The sequence below is a fragment of the Danio rerio genome, chromosome 21, assembly GCF_052040795.2.
Source record: "Danio rerio strain M-AB ecotype USA chromosome 21, GRCz13ab, whole genome shotgun sequence".
Lineage (NCBI taxonomy): Eukaryota > Metazoa > Chordata > Actinopteri > Cypriniformes > Danionidae > Danio > Danio rerio.
The window spans coordinates 22,041,806-22,063,888 of record NC_141041.1 but is presented as its reverse complement, the minus strand read 5'-3'; the positions used below and the strand labels follow the sequence as shown (position 1 = coordinate 22,063,888).

Below are 22,083 nucleotides of genomic sequence, written 5' to 3'. Positions count from 1 at the left end.
CGTACTCCCGGGGGACACGGCTGACCTCGACTCGAATAAGCGAGTGAAATGGCATCCACAATCCAGTGGGATAATCTTTGTTTCGATACGGCACTCCCCTGCTGCCGACCGCCATAACAGACAAAGAGCTGCTCAGATGATCTAAAATTCTGAGTACGGTCCACATAAATGCGCAGAGCGCGAACTGGACAAAGTAAAGAAAGGGCTGGGTCTGCCTCCTCCGGGGGCAGCGCTTGCAGGTTCACTACCTGATCTCTAAAGGGGGTGGTAGGAACCTTGGGCACATAACCGGGGCGGGGTCTCAGGATAACGTGAGAGTAATCCGGCCCGAATTCCAGGCACGAGTCACTGACCGAAAATGCCTCCAGGTCCCCGACCCTCTTGATGGAGGCCAACGCAACCAGCAGAGCTGTCTTCAGGGACAGAAATCTTAGAGATACTGATTCGAGTGGCTCAAAGGGATCGGATCGCAGACTCGTGAGAACGAGGGCGAGATCCCAAGAGGGCATGAGAGGGGGGCGAGATGGATTAATTCGCCTAGCACCCCTAAGGAACTGGATGACCAGTTTATGCTTTCCCACGGTGCCGCCAGCTACCGCGCTATGATAAGCGGAGATGGCGGCCACGTAAACCTTGAGAGTGGAGGGCGACAGCCTGCTGTCCAACTTCTCTTGAAGGAAAGAGAGCACAACACTAATCTGGCAATTTCGGGGGTCTTCTCTGCGAGAGACGCACCATTCAGTGAATAGACTCCACTTCAGGGCGTAGGCGCGCCTCGTGGAGGGGGCTCTAGCCTGAGTGATGGTATTAACCACCGCAGTCGGTAGGTTACCTAAGTCTTCCTCGCGTCTAGGGACCACACGTGGAGGTTCCAAAGATCGGGGCGAGGGTGCCAGATGGTGCCCTGTCCCTGAGAGAGTAGGTCCTCTCTCAAAGGGATCTGCCAGGGGAGGGCCGTCGCGAGGAGTGAGAGCTCTGATATCCAGGTCCGGTTGGGCCAAAGGGGCGCAACTAGCAGAACCTGTTCCTCGTCCTCCCTGACCTTGCACAGAAACTGCGCGAGCAGGCTCACTGGGGGAAACGCATACTTGCGCATGCCCCGAGGCCAGCTGTGGGCCAGTGCATCCGTGCCGAGAGAGCCCTCGGTCAGGGAAAAAAACAACTGGCAGTGAGCGTTCTCGGGGGAAGCAAACAGATCGATCTGGGCCTCCCTGAATCGCGCCCATATCAGCTGAACAGACTCGGGGTGGAGTCTCCATTCTCCAGGGCGTAACAGCTGTCGTGAGAGCGCATCGGCTGCACGATTGAGCGAGACTGGGACGTGAATGGCGCGCAGCGATTTCAGCCGCGGGTGACTCCAGAGGAGCAGACGGCGGGCGAGCTGAGACATGCGGCGAGAGCGCATACCCCCCATGCGGTTGATATACGCCGCCGCCGCCGTACTGTCCGTCCTGACCAGCACGTGTTGCCGCTTCAGCACCGGTAAAAAGCGGTGGAGAGCGATGAACACTGCCAACAGCTCTAGGCGATTGATATGCCAATGCAGCTGGGCACCCTTCCAGAGGCCCGCAGCCGCATGCCCGCGACACACGGCCCCCCAACCCGTGTTGGAAGCGTCTGTTGAAACAACAACATGGCTGGACGCCTGTCCTAGAGGCACACCGGCCTGTAGGAACGAGGGGTCGTTCCAAGGGCTGAGGGCGCGGCGACACAGCGCAGTAACCGAGACCCGGTGTGTGCCCGCGTGCCATGCGCGTCTGGGGACCCGATCGTGAAGCCAGTGCTGAAGTGGTCTCATATGGAGCAACCCGAGCGGCGTGACGGCGGCTGCGGATGCCATATGCCCCAGGAGCCTCTGAAAGAACTTCAGTGGGACCACTAGTTTGCTGTCGAGCGCCCTCAGACAGTTCAGCAACAGGCGAGCGCGTTCCTCGGAGAGGTGCGCTACCATGGTGATCGAGTCCAGCTCCATCCCGAGAAAAGAAATCCTCTGCACGGGGGCGAGTTTGCTCTTTTCTCGGTTGACCTGAAGCCCCAGTAGGCGGAGATGCCGAAGCACCTCGTCCCTGTGCATAATCAATTGCTCCCGCGAGTGGGCTAAAATCAGCCAGTCGTCGAGATAACTGAGTATGCGAATGCCCGCGAGCCGAAGGGGCGCTAGGGCACCCTCCGCGAGTTTGGTGAAGACCCGCGGAGACAGAGAGAGCCCGAAGGGGAGGACCTTGTACTGCCACGCTCGACCCTCGAACGCAAACCGCAGAAATTGGCGGTGGCGTGGAAGAATGGAGACATGGAAATACGCGTCCTTCAGGTCTATGGCTGCAAACCAATCCCGAGGACGAACGCATTGGAGAATGCGCCTCTGCGTGAGCATTCTGAACGGCAGCTTGTGCAGACAGCGGTTCAAAACGCGCAGATCTAGGATTGGCCGTGACCCACCGCTCTTTTTGGGTACGATGAAGTATGGGCTGTAAAACCCACTCTCCATCTCAGCTGGAGGAACCGGCTCGATTGCACCCTTCGCCAGGAGGGCAGCAATCTCCTCTCGCAAGACAGGGGCGGACAGGGGGTTGACCCTGGAGAAATACACGCCCGTAAACTTGGGGGGCCGTTTCGCGAACTGAATCGCGTAACCGAGTCTGATTGTGCGTATGAGCCACCGCGAGGGGCTGGCCCGCGCTAACCAGGCAGGCAGAGCCCTCGCTAATGGAGTCATCGCTACAATCGCTGACGTACCAGCGGTGGGGCAGCGCGGAGTGGGTGTGCTGATCCGGGAAGCACGAGGGTCCCGCGGAAGAGCTGGAGGAGAGCGATTCGCTCTGGCTCCGCACCCTGACTCCGGAGAGGGGGCTGGAGGGCTGAGGGAAGGGAGACCGTCCCCCCAGCACTCGTGAGCCACTGGCGAAGCACGTAGAGTCTGCGAGCCGGAAGGCAGCGCGTCCCGGACTGGCAGAACTCGTGCAGTCACATCCGGGGAAGGGAAAAAGTGCTCTTTTACTGATGTTTTGGTGGCACTGAAAAGTACCGTTGTTATCGGGGCCCCGCCCTCCAGCGGGGAAAGAGCAAGTTTCCTCTTCTCCGGATGGCCTGTCTCAGGGACGCTTCGCGGTCCGTTTACCGGACTTAACGGCGCCCTGGGCAGGAGGGGCTGCCTGCTTTCGAGGTGAACGCCGCGCCCGCTTGGCCGGAGGCGCAGGCGGGGGCGGGGCAGCACTCGTTGGCGGGCGCCCTCGGCGAGGAACAGCGGAGGTGGATGGCTCGGCGGGGACATTGCCCATCGCATCCGACTGCTCTTTCACCGCCTTGAATTCCTGGGTGAATTCACCGACGGTGTCGCCGAACAGGCCAGCCTGGGATATGGGCGAGTCAAGAAAGCGAACTTTGTCAACGTCGCGCATATCGGCCAGGTTTAGTCAGAGGTGGCGTTCCTGAACCACAAGTGTGGACATCGTCCTCCCCAGCGCACACGCGGCGGACTTAGTAGTCCGAAGAGCATAGTCGGTCGCGGTGCGCAGCTCATGTAATAAGCTTGGGTTGGACCCGCCCTCGTGCAGCTCGGCCAGCGCCTGCGCTTGGTAGCGCTGGTAGGTGGCCATCGCGTGCAAAGCAGAAGCAGCCTGGCCCGCAGCCTTATAAGCTCTGGCTCCGAGGGAGGCAGACAACCTACAGGCTTTGGACGGGAGGCGGGGCAAACCCCGCCACGTAGAGGCGCCGCGCGGACAAAGATTGACCGCGATAGCGCGCTCCACTGACGGGATCGCCTCATACCCCCTGGCAACTCCGCCGTCAAGGGCGGTGAGGGCGGAGGCACTCGCAGCACGGGCAGAGAAAGGTGCCCTCCAGGACTGCGTGAGCCTACTGTGCACTTCCGGGAAGAAGGGGACGAGAGGCTTCGAAGGCTTCGCCTTCTGGTCCTCTACGTAGCACCCATCTAGTCGGTCCGGCCGCGGAGCTGGGGGATAAACCATCTCCAACCCCACGGCCGAAGCAGCCCGGGAAAGCACGGCTAACATGTCCGCTTCAGGATCCGATTTGACAGCGCTCACCTGCCCGGAGGGGGCGAGCGGGTCCGGATCTTCGTCGGACAGTGAAAGCCCACCCTCCGATGCCGCGGAGGACATCTGATCTCCGGTGTCAGCGAGTGTGAGAGCTACCATCTGGTTAGACGGATCACTCTCACCACCCGAAGCTTGGATGGAGCGCCGTGAGGAGCGAGAGGTCCGCGAGCCCGTGGGCGGCGGATTAGCTCCCGCTGAAACCCTCAGATCTGCCCGAGCGCCCGCTGCTTTTTTAGAACAGGAGGCAACTGGGGTGGCTCGCTCTCTTGCGAAAGTTAGCCGCGATCTTAGCTGTGCAACGGTCATGGCATCGCAATGACGACATGAACCGCCCGCGAGCACCGCATTAACATGCTGGACCCCCAAACATGCAATGCAGTGATCGTGTCCATCATCCGGAGACAGGAAACCCCCGCATCCAGAAACGCACAGTCGGAGCGCCATCCTGAAAAGGACGTGCTGCACGACTGTGTTGCTCTTTTAGGAAAGTTGCAACTATACGCACCGCTCTGGAGGACCGGACCCAAAGAACCGCAGGCAAGGGAGTAACCCAGCTCGACCGTCTGCCACCGCGAAGACCCACTCTGGACCGGGAGACACACTCGTTCGCTCTGAAGTGCTGATCAGCAAGAGGAACCCTCATCGACTCACTCAGAAAGGATCTGAAGTGAAAAGGATGGCGTCTGCTGGCTTCAGGTGTGCTTATATGCTGAGATAATTGCAGATGTCGCACACCTGCGCAAGCTTACGCTGCCAATTAATTTCATTCATTGGCCCGTTCAATACTCTCCAGATAAGCGGCTTCTGATCCGAATCCTCCCATTCATGGCACTGAAGTTCCCCAACCGAAGGGGAACTGTAGATATTTTATGAAATCAGAGAGATTTCACTGTTGAAAATCTTTTTTTTTTTTACACTTTAAAACATTTTAAATCAAAACTATTTAAGCAGTTCAATCCTTAAAAAGTCTTCAGAAGAGATATTATTGTTTTATATGAAGATTACATTATTCACATATAAACAATGATCAGCAAAAATGAACAGCATTTCTACTTGATAAGCAGGAACAAACCTCATTAATTTGTATTTGAACCAATTTTGACACCATCTGTCCACATCTCACAGTTGAAGTTGATGGGCACTGGAGCTGCTGGAGCTGTTGGAGTCCTTGTGATGCCACCTTGAAGAAGCACCGCTCTCGTACCTGCAGCAACCCTGCCCCACAGCGAGGCGGCACACCCTGCCCAGGCCTTGAAAAACAGGTGGAGGAATGTACCATCTCCTTTTTTCAGGAGTAAGTGCCCTGATTTACCTTGTAGGCTACAAGCAGGCTTGTTCTGTCATTGTTACGTCGATGAATGTGAATTGTTCTAATTTGGGTAGCATGTGCCTGAAGCTAGTCATTTACATTCAGTCTGTCCATACAGTATCTCACACACATGTTGGTGTTGGTGGTTTACAAGGACTCTCCATAGGAGTAATGTATTTTATTCACATTTCTAAACATAATAGTTTTAATTAATAATTCATTTCTTATTACTGATTTATTTTATCCTTACCATGATGACAGTAAATAATATTTGACTAGATATTTTTCAAGACACTTCTATACCGCTTAAAATTACATTTAAAGGCTTAACTAGGTTAACTAGGCAGGTTAGGGTAATTCGGCAAGTTTTTGTATAAAAATGGTTTGTTCTGTAGACTATCGAAAAAAAAAGATAGCTTAAAGGGGCTAATAATTTTGACCTTAAAATAGATTTGAAAAATTGAAAAACTGCTTTTATTCTTGCCGAAATAAAGCAAATAAGACTTTCTCCAGAAGAAAAAAATATTATCAGACGTACTGTGAAAAATTTCTTGCTCTGTTAAACCACATTTGGGAAATATTTGAAATAGAAAAAAAAAATCAAAGGGGGGCTAATAATTCTGACTTCAACTGTATGTGTAAAAGCGTTCTTGTAAGAAGTAAAATGCAAAGATACTAAAGATTTATTTTAGTTTTTATTTGATTGTAACCTATTATTATTATTATTCTCTCTTCTTGTTTTTGTCTCTAATTTATTTCCTTTTTTGGTTAATTATTTAGTATTTTCGCCAGAGGCGAAAGTTGGTTGCTTGTCCATAACAATGTATGCTAGATTATTTCCAACTGTTCAATAAAAATTTAATCACAATAAAAGAAAAACAATAAAAGAATTGATAAACTTAGTGAACACTTATATCTTCTCAAACATCAGACTTCAAGCTACATAAATATAACACATTTTCTTTAAAAATTGTTTTACAAAAAAAGTACCCATCTATGAAAATCTACAGAATTATTTGCAAACGAGACCCACTTTTCCTATTTGTCCATCTTTCACAGGCAAAACGTCTGCATTAATGATGACAGTGAGAGTCGGCTGCCTTCTGGAACTTCTGGCTGTGCAAAACCTCTTCCACCAGCCAACAGTCACTTAAGAGTGCGCAAAAATCACATCACAATGTTTTGCCAAACTCTTTTACATTGTCTTTTAATATCTTTCATATTTCTTATATGTGCAGTTCAACAAGCGTCAGTATGATTATGGAGAACTTGAGGAGATTATTTGCTTCACTGGATTTGAGTTGCAGGGATTCCAGCTCATTCATTGTTTGCAGGATGGTACATGGGAGAAACCAAAGGCACAGTGTATTAGTAAGCCAAACAAATGCCTGTTTAATATCAGAATAACACAACTTATGATCTGAAAGCTCATTTTGTCCTTTAACACACTTTGTAATCAATGTAATTCATGCCGTACCAGAAACCGTTTGCTCCAAACCCTCTGTGCCTGATGGCATGACGATTAATCCAGACAGAATGGAGTATAAAGTAGGAAGTGACATCATGCTGGTTTGTTTAGAGAGCGGCACGAGTCCTTCAGGACGCCTGTCTTACTCTTGTGGAAAAAGTCTTGTCTGGGAACCGAGCATTCCAAAGGACATATACTGCAAAATCGGTACTCATTCATTTTTCTTCGGCTTCTTCTCTATTTTAGAGGTCACCACAGCGGAATTGACCGCCAACTATTCCGGCTTTTGTTTTATGGAGCGGATGCCCTTCCAGCCACAACCTAGTACTGGGAAACATCCATACACACACACACACACACATACACACACACACACATACAGTATGGACATTTATTCATTCATTTAATTTTCCTTCGGCTTAGTCCCTTTATTTATCAGGAGTCATCACTGCGGAATAGTGTAAACCGCCAACTTGTCCAGCTTATGTTTTACCCAGCAGATAGAGTGCATATGTTTTACACAGCAGATGCCCTTCCTGCTGCAACCCAGTACTGGGAACACTCTCTCATTCACACAAATGTATGGACAATTTAGCCTACCTAATTCACCTATACCAAGTGTCTTTGGACTTGTGGTGGAAACCAGAGCACCCGGAGGAAACCCTTGCCAACACGGGGAGAACATGCAGACTCCACACAGAAATGCCATCTTGCCCAGTCGGGACTTGAACCAGCGACCTTCTTGCTGTAAGATGACAGTGCTAACCACTGAGCCACAATGCCGCCCCAAAATAGGAGCTTACAAAGAATAAATGCCAAACTTGATTTTGATTCACAGCTTTAGCTTCTGAGATGCAAATATGATGCCTCTATTGTGACCTTTTAAAGGTTTGTTTTGGAGGTGTCTTAAAACAGGTTTATAACCATCAATGGTCCCTGTGATGGCCAAATAAAACAAGATGTGGAACCCAATTGCAAGTAAAACAAGTCTTTAATGCTGTTCTCACAAGGACAGGAAAATGGTGAGTTGCTGGAAGTACAGAAACTGTTGGAATAATAATAGAAGCGATCTGGTTCGGCAGCGCCGATCAAATGTTCATGATACTCATCAACAGAGCGGATCAAACAACTGGTGTGTGCGGATTAATTGGCTTATGAAAAACGGGCTTTACTTTGGATACATGGAACACGGGATGAATTCTCCTGTACGCTGGTGGTAATTTGAGGCGGATTGCCACAGGACTAATGATTTTAGTGACAATAAAAGGGCAGATAAATTTAGGAGCTAACTTATTACAGACGGTGCAGAGCGGAATGTTTTTAGTAGAAAGCCACACTTTTTGACCAACAACGTAAACCGGAGTCTTAGACCGGTGGCGATCGGCTTTAGCCTTGGTGCACGTCCCTACTTGGAGGAGGGTCTGTCTGGTCCTAATTCAAGTGCGACGGCACCTCTGGACAAAGGCGTGGATGGAGGGAACTGCAACTTCGGATTCCAGACTGGGAAAAACTAGTGGTTGGTAACCTAGACTACACTGAAATGGAGAAAGGCCGGTGGCCGACATTGGAAAAGAATTATGTGTGTACTCCACCCACGAAAGTTGTTGACTCCAGGAGGATGGATTCTGCTGGACCAAACATCGCAACGTGCGCTCAAGATCTTGATTGGCTCTCTCAGTCTGGCTGTTACTCTGGGGATGAAAACCAGAAGAAAGACTAACAGTGGCCCCAAATAAATGACAGAATTCTCTCCAGAATTTAGAGACGAACTGCCAGAGACCACATCCGTCGGGAGGCCATGAATGCGAAAAACGTGATCAATGACAGTAACCGCTGTCTCTCTGGCTGACGGTAATTTGGGCAGAGAGATAAAATGAGTAGCCTTCGAGAACCTGTCCACCACGGTTAAAACTACCGTGTTATCGTTAGAGGATGGAAGACCCGTAACAAAATCTAGCGAAATGTGTGACCAGGGTCTCGAAGACACTGACAGCGGTTGGAGGAGTCCAGCAGGTGGGCGATTGGAAGACTTGGAAACCGCACAGACAGAATAAGCCAAAACAAATCATGCACATCACGAGCTGGCCACCAAAATCGTTGTTTGATAACAAATAATGTGCGACTCACCCCTGGGTGACAAGCTACCTTGGAGGAATGACCCCACCGGAAAACGTCAGACCATAACCCCTCCAACATGAACAAACGACTCAGTGGGCATCCGATCGGGGGCGTTACCCCATCCAGGGCTGCGCGGAGCCTCGACTCGATCTCCCAAGAAATGTTAGCTACGATGATGTTCTGAGGGAGCACAGGATCGGGAAATGATTTGCGATCCGAAGGATCGAAAAGACGTGATAACGTGTCAGGTTTGATGTTTTTGGAACCTGGTCTGTACGAGATGGTAAAATTAAACTGTCCAAAAAGTAATGCCCACCGAGCCTGCCGGGAGTTTAATGTTTTAGCGGATTTGATATATTCAAGATTCTTATAATCGGTCCAGACGATAAAAGGCCCCCCCGAGCCTTCTAACCAGTGACGCCACTCCTCCAGGGCAAGCTTGACGGCCAACAACTCTCGATTACCAATGTCATAATTTCTTTCTGCAGGGGATAACCGATGAGAAAAATACACGCAAGGATGAACCTTGCCATCCGAGGCAGAGTGCTGGGACAGGATGGCTCCGACCCCAACCTTTGACGCATCAACCTCCACCACCAACTGCCGGGAAGGATCAGGGGCAATGAGAATCGGGGCTGAAATGAAGCAGCCTTTTAGTTTGGAAAAGTCAGCTTTGGCTGCGCTGGACCATCTGAATGGCGTCTTGGAGGAAGTCAAGGAAGTCAGAGGTGCGGCGAGCTGGCTGAAATTGTGAATAAAACGCCGGTAAAAATTGGCAAAACCCAAAAACCTCTGCAGGGCCTTACTGGAATCTGAGGTTGGCCAATTTACCACAGCCTGAATCTTCTCTGGATCCATGCGCATCCCCTTGACTGACACGATATGTCCCAAGAACTGAACCGACTGTGCTTGAAAAACGCATTTCTCCACCTTGACATAAAGCCCATTCTCTTACAGTCTCTGCAACACTCGTCTGACATGTTGAATGTGTTTCTGGAGAGAGTGAGAAAAAATCAGAATGTCATCCAGGTAGACATAAATAAACTGATCTATCATATCTCTCAACACGTCATTGACGAGTGCCTGGAAAACAGCCGGAGCTTTGGAAAGGCCGAAGGGCAAAACGCAGTACTCAAAATGCCCACTAGGGGTGTTAAAGGCTGTTTTCCACTCATCGTCGGGTCTTATGCGAACCAAATGATAAGCATTGCGAAGATCCAATTTTGTGAAAAAGTTCGCCCCCTGCAGGCGCTCAAAGGCTGAAGAGATCAGTGACAAAGGATAAGTATTCTTAACCGTGATGCTGTTCAGCCCTCGATAGTCTATGCACAGACGAAGGGAACCATCCTTCTTTTTCACAAAAAAAAATCCCGCCCCCGCCGGTGAAGAAGATGGGCGGATGATCTTGGCTGCTAGAGAATCAGAAATATATTTCTCCATGGCCTCCCTCTCTAGAACAGACAGCGAATATAACTTGCCTTAAGGCGGAGACGTACCTGGAAGTACGTCTATAGCACAGTCATAGGGACGGTGAGGAGGTAGAGAAACAGCCCGGGACTTACTGAACACTCTCTTCAGGTCATGGTACTCACAAGGCACGTTTGATAGATCCTCCTGCTCTTCCTGAAACACAGAACAAGACACAGTGGAACACACAGACAATAAACAAGACTTATGACAGCTCTCACTCCAAAAAAAAACTGTGTTGTGGCCCCAGTTGATATGGGGCTTGTGTAACACCAACCACGGATGTCCCAGAATAACAGGATTTTTAACAGTGTTAATGAGAAAAAAGGAAATAGTCTCAGTATGGTTTCCTGAAGTGATGAGTCTAATAGGGGCCGTGATATGCGTAATAGTTGGAAGAGGTAGACCGCTAAGTGCGTGAACAGCTATGGATGAAGAAAGAGAAAAACAAGGAATTTTAAACTTATTAGCTAAATCAGAGTCAATAAAACTCCCCGCCGCTCCTGAATCAATGAGCGCGTGAGAGGAATGAAAGTGGCTGGTAACCTAGACTACACTGAAACGGAGAAAGGCCGGTGGCGGACACTGATAACGAATATTGTGCGTACTCCACCCATGAAAGTTGTTAACTCCAGGAGGATGGATTCTGCAAGACCAAGCATCGCAACGTGCGCTCAAGATCTTGATTGGCTCTCTCAGTCTGGCCGTTATTCTGGGGATGAAAACCAGAAGAAAGACTAAAAATGGCCCCAAATAAATGACAGAATTCTATCCAGAATTTAGAAATGAACTGCAGCCCCCTGTCAGAGACCACATCTGTCGGGAGGCCATGAATGCGAAAGACGTGATCAATGACAGCAACCGCTGTCTCTCTGGCTGACGGTAATTTGGGCAGAGAGATAAAATGAGCAGCCTTCAAGAACCTGTCCACCATGGTTAAAACTACCGTGTTATCGTTAGAGGATGGAAGACCCGTAACAAAATCTAGCAAAATGTGTGACCAGGGTCTCGAAGGCACTGACAGTGGTTGGAGGAGTCCAGCAGGTGGGCGATTGGAAGACTTGGAAACCGCACAGACAGAACAAGCCAAAACAAAATCGTGCACATCACGAGCCATAGCTGGCCATCAAAATCGTTGTTTGATAACAAATAATGTGCGACTCACCCCTGGATGACAAGCTACCTTGGAGGATTGACCCCACCGGAAAACGTTCGACCATAACCCCTCCAGCACGAACAAACGACTCGATGGGCATCCGATCGTAGGCGTTACCCCATCCAGGGCTGCGCGGACCCTCAACTCAATCTCCCAGGAAATGTTCGCTACGATGATGTTCTAAGGGAGCACAGGATTGGGAAATGATTTGCGATCCGAAGGATCGAAAAGATGTGATAACGCGTCAGGTTTGATGTTTTTGGAACCTGGTCTGTACGAGGTGGTAAAATTAAACTGTCCAAAAAGTAATGCCCACCGAGCCTGCCTGGAGTTTAATCTTTTAGCGGATCTAATATATTCAAGATTCTTATAACTGGTCCAGACGATAAAAGGCCCCCCCGAGCCTTCTAACCAGTGAAGCCACTCCTCCAGAGCAAGCTTGACGGCCAACAACTCTCGATTACCAATGTCGTAATTTCTTTCTGCAGGGGATAACCGATGAGAAAAATACGCGCAAGGATGGACCTTGCCATCCAAGGCAGAGCGCTGGGACAGGATGGCTCCGACCAAAACCTTAGACGGATCGACCTCCACCACAAACTGCCGGGAAGGATCAGCGGCAAAGGATAAGTATTCTTAACCGTGATGCTGTTCAGCCCTTGATAGTTTATGCACGGACGAAAAGAACCTTCCTTCTTTTTCACAGAAAAAAATCCCGGCCCCGCAGGTGAAGAAGACGGGCGGATGATCTTGGCTGCTAGAGAATCAGAAATATATTTCTCCATGGCCTCCCTCTCTGGAACAGACAGCGAATATAACTTGCCTTTAGGCAGAGACGTACCTGGCAGTAAGTCTATAGCACAGTCATAGGGACGGTGAGGAACTAGAGAAGCAGCCCGGGACTTACTGAACACTCTCTTCAGGTCATGGTACTCACGAGGCATGTTTGACAGATCCACCTGCTCTTCCTGAAACACAAGACAAGACACAGTGGAACATGCAGACAATAAACAAGACTTATGACAGCTCTCACTCCAAAAAAAAACTGTACTGTGGCCCCAGTTAATATGGGGCTTGTGTAACACCAACCACGGATGTCCCAGAATAACAGGATTTTTAACAGTGTTAATGAGAAAGAAGGAAATAGTCTCAGTATGGTTTCCTGAAGGGATGAGTCTAATAGGGGCCTCGATATGCGCCATAGTTGGAAGAGGTAAACCGCTAAGTGCGTGAACAGCTATGGATGAAGAAAGAGGAAAACAAGGAATTTTTAACATGTTAACTAAATCAGAGTCAATAAAATTCCCCTCCGCTCCTGAATCAATGAGCGCATGACAGGAATAAAAGTTCAAGTTGAAACCCAATTTAATGGCTAGAAAAGTGGAATCGGAAGAGTCTTTTCACGTCATAATTTCACCCACCAAAAAAGTTTTACCAGTGGATGATTTATTGTTCTTAACCGGACATAAAGCCACATAATGACCAGCAACCCCACAGTACATACACAAGCCCCCTGTGCGACGGCGACGTCTCTCCTCCGATGAGAGGCGAAATCTTCCCACCTGCATGGGCTCGGGTTCCGGATCAGGGGGTGTGGCCTCCAAAAAACAGGTCTGCGATAGAAAATCCTTGTGAATACCTCTGCGCTGCAGACGGTTGTCCACCCTTATGGCCAGATTGATGAGTACGTCCAACGTCTTGGGCAGCTGCAAAGCATAAATCTCATCCTTTATATGGTCCGCGAGTCCGTGAAAGAACATGTCCCACTGAGCTTCAGTGTTCCAACCACACTCAGCCACCAGGGTGCGGAAATCGATAGAGTAATTCGCCACACTGTGATCCCCATGACGAAGCTCAGCGAGACGTCTAGATGCCTTTCTCCCTGAAGCAGCCTGATCAAATACCGTCCTGAGCTCCTCTGAAAAGGACTTAAAAGATTGACAGCAGGGAAGCTTTTTCTCCCACGCCGTGGTTCCCCTTAATGCCGCCTTTCCAGTCAACAAGTTGATTAAAAACGCCACCTTGGTCTCTTTGGTGGGAAAAGACGATGGTTGCAGCGATATGTAAAGAGAACACTTGGCCATAAAAGCTCTGCATAAATGGGGTTCACCTGCATAGGACTGTGGTGGAGGTAGTCACGGTTCGAGGAATCTCGTTAACAACAGGACTGACTGGTGGGTTGACGGAGGGAGCTGGCAGGGTGGATCCGGCGCTGAGACCCGAGCTGAGTCGCTGGACCTGTGTAGTCAGCTCAGAAACCTGATTGCTGGTCCTGGTGATCCATCCTAGCGACACTGCGTGACAGCACATCATGTATCTCCACCGAACTTGCTGGGTCCATGTTGATCAGTTTGTTCTGTGATGGCCAAATAAAACAAGATGTGGAACCCAATTGCAAGTAAAACAAGTCTTTAATGCTGTTCTCACAAGGACAGGAAAATGGTGAGTTGCTGGAAGTACAGAAACTGGTGGAATAATAATAGATGCGATCTGGCCGATCAAATCTTCATGAAACTCATTAACAGAGTGGATCAAACATTCATCATTGAAGAAACAGGATGCTTCAGATGATACTCATCAACAGAGCGGATCAAACATTCATTATCGAAGAAACAGGAAGCATCGGACACTGCAACATGGAATTCAACCAGACCACTCACCACCAGCGAAATCAGCGAGAGGAGCCTGACAAAACACAGAGGACCGTGAGCATACAACGAACTGACAAGGTGAGACAGGAACGCTGAACATTTATAGGCACACAAATGCGCTGCACCTGTGGAGCGCTGATAATCAGCTGTGCGGTGCTAGACAACAGTACCGGTGACAATGGTCATGTGACCGCTCAGCTGATGACATGAAAACAAACAACCACTGACAGGCACGCAACTTCCACACAAACACAGAGAGAAAGGCACACACACTTAGAAACACATACCATAATAGGGAACTGTCAAACAACGCAGACACTTCAAGTAAAGAGCAGATAGATTCACAACCGTGACAGTCCCTTATAATATATAGCAATGGAAAAAAAAAAAAAAGACTACTTAAAACTGTTCAGTTTGTTTGGATTTAAGTAAAATGTTTATATTTGTTTCATTCTATAATGGTTTGATCAATTATATTTTTTGTAATGTTTTCATTTGTTGTGATTTAAAAATTTGGATTGTTTCACAAGATTAATTCTTTAAACTCTTCTGAATTTAAAGGTATTGTGTTGTCTAAAGAATGCACTTTTTTGTTAATATATGCAGTATAAGTAACAATTTAAGTTATATGCACTTATATTATCATTATACATGTTAATTTCATCATGTTGTGAGTAAACAGTTAGCTTTATTAAAAATGAAATTAAAATATAATACAAGCCTATAAAGACATTCCCAAGAGGCATTACATCATTCTTTGGATATAATTATTGAATTTCCAATCTTTACTTCTAATCTTTTTTCAATTGAACAGCCAGGCTAAATTATGTAGCTAGATTTTTTTTTTACACAAATTTAATGAAAACCTATTATGGCAAAATTAATTTTAGACCACTTTCATCTCTTTACTTAAGAAAAATTCTTTCTCATGAAAAACAATATAAAAAATCATTAGAATTTTTGAATCATTAGAAATATAATAAAAAGTTCACAGGAGACATCATAAGTTGGTATTATGCTAATTTTATATAAATCTTCTAAGCTTGTGCAGAAAGTAAAGGTGTAATTACTAACGACTTGTTTCCACTGATTGTAAACTTCGACCACTGAAAATGTATGGAAATGTATATACAGATATACTGTATTACACACTATATTAAATATTTGTAAAAGCTTTAACAGTGCATTCTTTTCACAGATAAACCCTATGTACCAGACAGCAGCTGCAAACCTGGAGAGATCAATGATGGGACTAAATGTGTTTGCATGACTAAAGAAAGATGCAGGTATGAAGTTTTCCTATTTGTGACAAGTTCATTTCATCATGTTGTTTTCCTTCTCATGAGAAACAATATTAAAAGTCCTTAGACTTTTTGAGTCATTAGAAATATAATAAAATTTAGTGGTGTAACGGATCACAAATCTCACAGTTCAGATCACATAATGTTTTTTTAGTCACTGATCGGATAATTTTTCTGCCAAAAAGGGAGGAGACAAATGTAATTTGCTTTCCATTTATTACAAAGACAGTACTCAAGACACTTTTGGTTTTTAACAAACAGAACTTAGAACCTGTAATTGTATTAAAAATAAAATTAAGAAATAATCAGCTGAATCAAAATAAATTGTAAAATATTCAGTACTGTGAAAAAGTCACTGATACTACTGCTGTTGCTGATAACAGTAAATGTAGAAATCTAAGATTATCATTTGCACAATCCATATTTATTTTTAGTCTTGTTTTCAATAAATGATTCAGTTATTATAATGTAATTGCTGCCAAAAACTCTCATTTTTGAGCGTTGTTAAATATGATGGTGATTTTAATCTTTAACATAAACATCAGTGGTTTTATCCAAACCCTAAACTGTTATCTCAGGATTTCTGTGTTATATGACTGTTTGTAACTTTACAACTAAATCAAAAGACTAAAGCCTGAATCAATTTTAAATTTTAAGTGTTTTCAAACACAGATTTGAATGCAGCGATTCGATGGATAAATAAACATGCGAATCACTATCATTTATAATTTATGTTGCGTGGGTGTTGAGATCCCGATCTTTTAATGATTAATCGTGCAGCTTACACTGAATGCATTGATGCAGGCTAAACAAGTAAAGACAGAAAACACCTTTAATAACCTTCGGCTCTCTTGTAAAACATAACTGTGAAGAAAAAAGTTGCGGTAGGTTATTCAGGATGTGATGGGTTTCTTAAATGCTTTCATACATGCGATTTGAATGACTCGAGAGGCGATCTCTCTACAATTGTTACAAATTTAGGATCAATCTACAAGTGCGGGTCACGTATGTGTGTATCAAATTGTGGGTTGCGATTCGTTACACTCCTAACAAGTAGCAGAAGACCTAAAACACTCCCACATGAAATGGGCAAATAATTAATTCAAAAACATCCATTCATTAATTTTCCACAGTGAAATGAACCACCAACTTTTCCAGTACATGCTTTACGCAGCAGATGCTCTACCAGCCGCAACCCATTACCAGGAAACATCCATACACTCTCATTCACGCATATAAACTAGGGCTAATTTAGCTTATTCAATTCACTTTTAGGGAATGTCTTTGGACTGTGGGGGCAACCGGATCACCTAGAGGAAACCCACGCAAACACAGGGAGAATGTACAAAATCCACACAGAAAGGCTAACTGATCCATCTGGGGCTCGAACCAGAGACCTTTTTGCTGTGAGACTATTGTGCTATCCACTACGCCAGTGTGTCCCAATCCGAAAACACCTCTTTTGAATCCACAATTGCACTCTATGATATGCTTTCACATGCATAATCACTATGGGCCCTATCATACACCCGGCACAGTGTGGCACAAGGCGCGGCGCAATAGTCTTTTGGTAGTTTCAGCTTGGCGCAAGAGTCGTTTTGAGGCGTTGTGCTACGCTGTTTAAATAGCAAATGCATTAGGGCTCATTTGTGCACCCATAGGCGTTCTGGTCTAAAAATGAAGGCGTTCTGAGGCGGAGCGCTGGCGCGTTGCTATTTTGAGAAACTACAATAGATTTTTCATTAGACCAAAACTAACCCAGTCTAAACTCCAGCGCAGAGTTGCACCTCGCTTACGCACTGCTTAATACGCGCAAGAGAGCAATAGGCAAATATCTTTACATATGAAAATTTTTAAATATTAAGGATATATATAGGATATAATGAGAATAGATATAAGATATAAATATAAAGGATTAAAATATTACAAAACATATTATTTTCTAGTCTACATAAATATGAAAAATCACTGCTTTTATGTCTTCTTTATCTCGGGAGGCTTTTTCAGTTCATTCATAACAATTTGTTTTTGTATAATGTCATTATTATTAGCAGTATTATTTATTATATCCATATTAAAAACAAGCTAAGATTTGCCCACCTGTCAGGTTTTAGACCATATGGGGCACAGCATGTGTTTTAGGATAAAACTCAGGTTTTTGAGCACATTTTGTTATTATTGTTCATTTATTCGTTTGCTGGAAATTAGAACTGAATTTAGAAACAGTTTTGAAATGAATATTTGCGCTTAACAAACAAAAGTATTTATTTATAGACTAATTGATGTCTGTGTGTAAAGGTTTCCCTATCCAAGAGCGAATGTGAAAGTAGTTTCATTATCTCTCATTCTCACGCAGTAGATGCTCTGTTTAACAGTTTTCTGTTAAAAACTGTTAACTGTTTGCTAGTGAAATGCTCATTTTTTCCACTTAGACTTACTTTGCGTCCTGTAAATAGCGAATGCGCTCTTGGCGGGACGCAGCTGACTCTTAAAGGGAATAGGAGATGAGACTCTAATTGGTTTATTCTCAAAACACACCTATAACTCATTAAGAAAATAAACTCAACCCTTTTAGACCATGCGCCGCGGCGCAAGGCAGATTTCCCATCCTTAAATGAGCAAAAACACATCCTGACACGCCCTGAAAGCGTTTGCGCCCTTCGCATGGACCGTTAAAATAGAGCCCTATATCCCAAAATACTAAATCAACTTTATCAAAGGCCTTTTAGAAAATCTAACAGCTTAACTTGGCTTACTGCTAACTGATTTATTTTATTTTTGCCATGTTGACAGTAAATAATACTTGACTGGATATTTTTTAAGACACTTCTATGCAGCTTAAAGTGACATTTAAAGGCTTAACTAAGTTAATTAGGTTAACTAGGCAGGTTAGGGTAATTTGGCAAGTTATTGTTTAACGATGGTTTTGTAGGGTCCAGTCAGTTGGTCTCCAATTATAAAACATTGATAAGATTATTTTGTTTCCTTTCACATTATTTTAGATTATGATTGAATATTCTTTTGATTTGTTTTTATACCTTATTCTCATTTACTCAAATTCCGATAGCATCTCGAGTCATGCACCGGCCGGGTATACAATCTCTTAATACAAGCTTGTCAGTCTTGGTCATTAAACAGAGGCGATTAACCACTCTCCTAGAAAGGCAGAACACTACTTACTCAATTTAGGAGATTTTTTATGTGGTCCCCATAGATCTGTTATCTACTAATTCAAGACAAAGTATTTTAATAGTAATCGCGCAGGATTATACTATTGTAGATGAAGGCCTAAATATCCACATTTAAAGTAGTTTCAACAATATTTTGTTGTTCTAAATAGTTGGCCTTTTACAGTCCAAGTACACATGAATAAATGCCAATTTGTTAGTCGGATCTCTACCAACATTGTATAGCGTGCCACGCTGCTCCGTCTAACATGTTTTAGTCCGTTACTAACCTGTACAGTGGCTTGTAGTGCTATGGACAACAACATTTATCAGTGATAATAACACAGGGTTTGAATAATTCAAAACATAATTTATTAGTCAGGTAAATGTATTATGCCAAATTCAATCAGTCAATTCATAAACGATCAATACAAAACATCAAATTATCAAAGATAAATCCAAGATGAAAAGATGCATACCTGACTTTTTACATAACGTGTAAATTTTACATAACGTGGAGCCTAGGCTCCATGTTATGGGCTGATCTGGTTAGGCAGAATCGCGCCGAGACTTTCTCATACCCTACCTTAAATAATCCAACAATTCCCTCAAGGAAGGGGGTGTGAATAACAAAAAGGCATTCACACTTAGTATAAAAGTCACACCCCTCACAGTGGTTCAAAAGATGCCTGAAGTTGTATATTTATTGTTCTGATTATGTCTGTTTCTGAGAGAATGAGACCATTGTACCAATCGCACTGAGACATTTCAAATGATATCAAACATGATAGTTAAAGTCAGTTTGGTTAATCTAGCAAACATTGAAATGACCATATGCGTGAGTTGGGGGGATGAAGCTGAGTTTCAGCATACTCAGATGCAAATGCAGCAGGAACTGGTTTTTCCCGCATTCCCCCTTGCTGGGTTGTGAAGTTACCAGTCTCTGTTTTCAGCTCATGTTTTGAATTGTCAAAGATATCAGAATATTTGCAATATTTCAACTCTTACAGTTTGTTCTGTAGACTATCGAAAAAATATATAGCTTAAAGGGGCTAATAATTCTTTCCTTAAAATGGTTTATAAAAAAATAATAACTGCTTTTATTCTAGCCAAAATAAGACATATAAGACTTTCTCCAGAAGAAAAAATATTATCAGACACACTGAAAACTTCCCTGCTCTGTTAAACCTAATTTGGGAAATATTTAAAAAAGAAAAAAAATTCAAAAGGGGGCCAATAATTCTGACTTTAACTGTATATTAAAAATATAAGATCGCTGCTTTAATGCAGTGCTATTTGCAGTCATGACCATTTAACACTATGTATTTGTGTATCCTGCAGAGGCTACAGAGAAGACTTGTGCGTTTATGACGCTGGCAAGGAAACTGCCATTATGATGTCCCTCTGTGCTTTTCATGTTGACCGTTGTCATGGAGACAGATTATACTTTATGAATAATGGACCGTGCAAAAGTGATGCACGCAGTCTGGACTGGGCCAAATTCAGGGTCAGTGTATCTGAGCAGAGCTCGGTGCAGGAGCCCTGCGGTTCAGACACCTGTTACGAGTGGGAGACCTGCTCAGGTACAGACCGAATCACAAATCCTTACATAATGCATTCTTTCATTATATTCAACTAAAATAATTCAACAGTCTTATTGTCTTTTCTTCTTAGTGTCCAAAACGTGTGAGTGTAAGATGCCCAGAGAATGTCCAAAAGACGGGAAGAAAATATACTGCCTGAAAATCGTGGGAACGCAAACCACAAGAAGCATGAATCTGTGTTTTATGGCTGTAATGAAGTGCAGCAGTATAGAGTTTGAGCTTCAGAATGAAGGCCCTTGTGCAGGTTCTTAATTGTGCACCACTTTAGCTGTAAAAATGTTCACAGATTTGCAGCCATTATTGATTCATATTGATAACACATTGTCATTTTAAAATCACTCACAGCATGTTATAGTTATTTGATTGTGCATATGGGCATTCTTGATATTGATCTGGAACAACACAATAAAATATAATCGGACATTCAGATGCCTTCTAGTATTTAAATACTCTTTCATCTGTTAAAGTTGAATGTTAAAATAATTACTTTCTGGCATGTCAGAAATAACGTTTGAGGTTACAGAAGTAACCCTCGGGGAACGGAAGTGCTATAAGTGGATTTGATGTTAAAATCCACGTATGGGAGGATTCGGTTCAGAAGTCGCTTGTCATATAAGCACACCTGGCGCTAGCAAACGCCATCCTTTTTAAGCTGAAGAGACTTTTAAACAGCTAAGGGACAGTCATTATGGTGACGGAGTATAGCACTTCTGTTCCCCTCCTCGGGGAGCAAAGGGTTACTTCTGTTACCTCGAACGTTCCCCTTCGGTTGGGGAACTCCAGTGCTATAAGTGGTTTTTGATGTTAAAATCAAAACCACTATAAGTGGGCCAGCAAGTGACTCCTCTGCTGAGTCAGTGCTGGGGGCCTCGGAGGAATCTGCAGGGCTCACCAAACGGGGAACTTTACTGACAGATGGGAAGGTGCACATCTCTCCGTGTTAGGGAAAAAAGGCACCACAAGCATGTTACAACATCCCACCGAGTTGTTTCCTTAATCACCAAGGGTTACCTAATACCCTTGAGGAAACCGTCTCCACTCGCAGATTGTAAAACCTTGCAAATGTGTTGGGTGTCGCCCAGCCCGCAGCTCTACAAATGTCTGTTAAAGAGGCGCCGCGTGCACGCGCCCAAGAGGATGCAACGCTCTGAGTGGAGTGCGCATGCACTCCCGGGGGACGCGGCTGACCTCTGCTCAAATAAGCACATGAAATGGCCTAGACAATCCAGTGGGATAATCTTTGTTTGGACACGGCACTTCCCTGCTGCCGTCCGCCATAAAAGACAAAGAGCTGCTCAGAAGATCTAAAGTACTGAATACGGTCCACATAATGCACAGGGCGCGAACTGGACAGAGTAAGGAAAGGGCTGGGTCTGCCTCCTCCGGGGGTAGCACTTGCAGGGTTACTACCTGATCTCTAAAGGGAGTGGTAGGAACCTTGGGCACATAACCCAGGCGGGGTCTCAGGATACTGTTAGAAAAATCCGGCCCGAATTCCTGGCACGAGTCACTGACCGAAAATGCCTCCAGGTCCCCGACCCTCTTAATGGAGGCCAACGCGACCAGCAGAGCTGTCTTCAAGGACAGAAATCTTAAGGATACTGAATCGAGTGGCTCGAAGGGATCTGAACGCAGGCTCGTGAGGACGAGGGCGAGATCCAAAGAGGGCATGAGAGGGGGGCGAGTTGGATTAATTCGCCTAGCACCTCTGAGGAACCGGATGATGAGGTTATGCTTTCCCACGGTGCCGCCAACCACCGCGTCGTGGTGAGCGGAGATGGCGG

The 22,083-nt window shown here is 45.4% G+C and overlaps 2 protein-coding genes across 12 annotated transcripts in view; one reads left to right on the top strand and one right to left on the bottom strand.

Annotated features, from left to right (window-relative positions):
• c6.1 (complement component 6, duplicate 1) overlaps positions 1-20,726 on the top strand; it is a 47,720-nt gene extending 26,994 nt beyond the window's left edge. For 6 of the 11 annotated variants that reach the window (XM_087301202.1, XM_087301200.1, XM_087301201.1 and 3 more), the window contains 6 exons: positions 5,184-5,352; positions 6,427-6,523; positions 6,606-6,738; positions 15,426-15,513; positions 20,037-20,278; positions 20,370-20,726. In XM_087301202.1, the coding sequence (XP_087157328.1) occupies positions 5,184-5,352; positions 6,427-6,523; positions 6,606-6,738; positions 15,426-15,513; positions 20,037-20,278; positions 20,370-20,551 (911 nt within the window). In that variant the 3' untranslated portion in view covers positions 20,552-20,726. Of the gene's footprint in view, positions 1-5,183; positions 5,353-6,426; positions 6,524-6,605; positions 6,739-6,847; positions 7,043-15,425; positions 15,514-20,036; positions 20,279-20,369 lie in introns of all 11 variants that reach the window. The other 5 variants (XR_015520287.1, XR_015520285.1, XR_015520288.1 and 2 more) reach the window with 3 other exon arrangements.
• Positions 693-3,325, bottom strand: LOC147831902 (uncharacterized). The gene has a single exon (XM_088651614.1). The coding sequence runs from the start codon at positions 3,281-3,283 to the stop codon at positions 833-835; it is 2,451 nt and encodes an 816-aa protein (XP_088507740.1). The 5' UTR covers positions 3,284-3,325; the 3' UTR covers positions 693-832.
• Positions 20,727-22,083: the final 1,357 nt, after the last annotated feature.

Bases quoted from the DNA above. Each gene is read 5' to 3' on its own strand.
- LOC147831902 (XM_088651614.1), bottom strand. From the start codon at position 3,283: ATGCGATGGGCAATGTCCCCGCCGAGCCATCCACCTCCGCTGTTCCTC.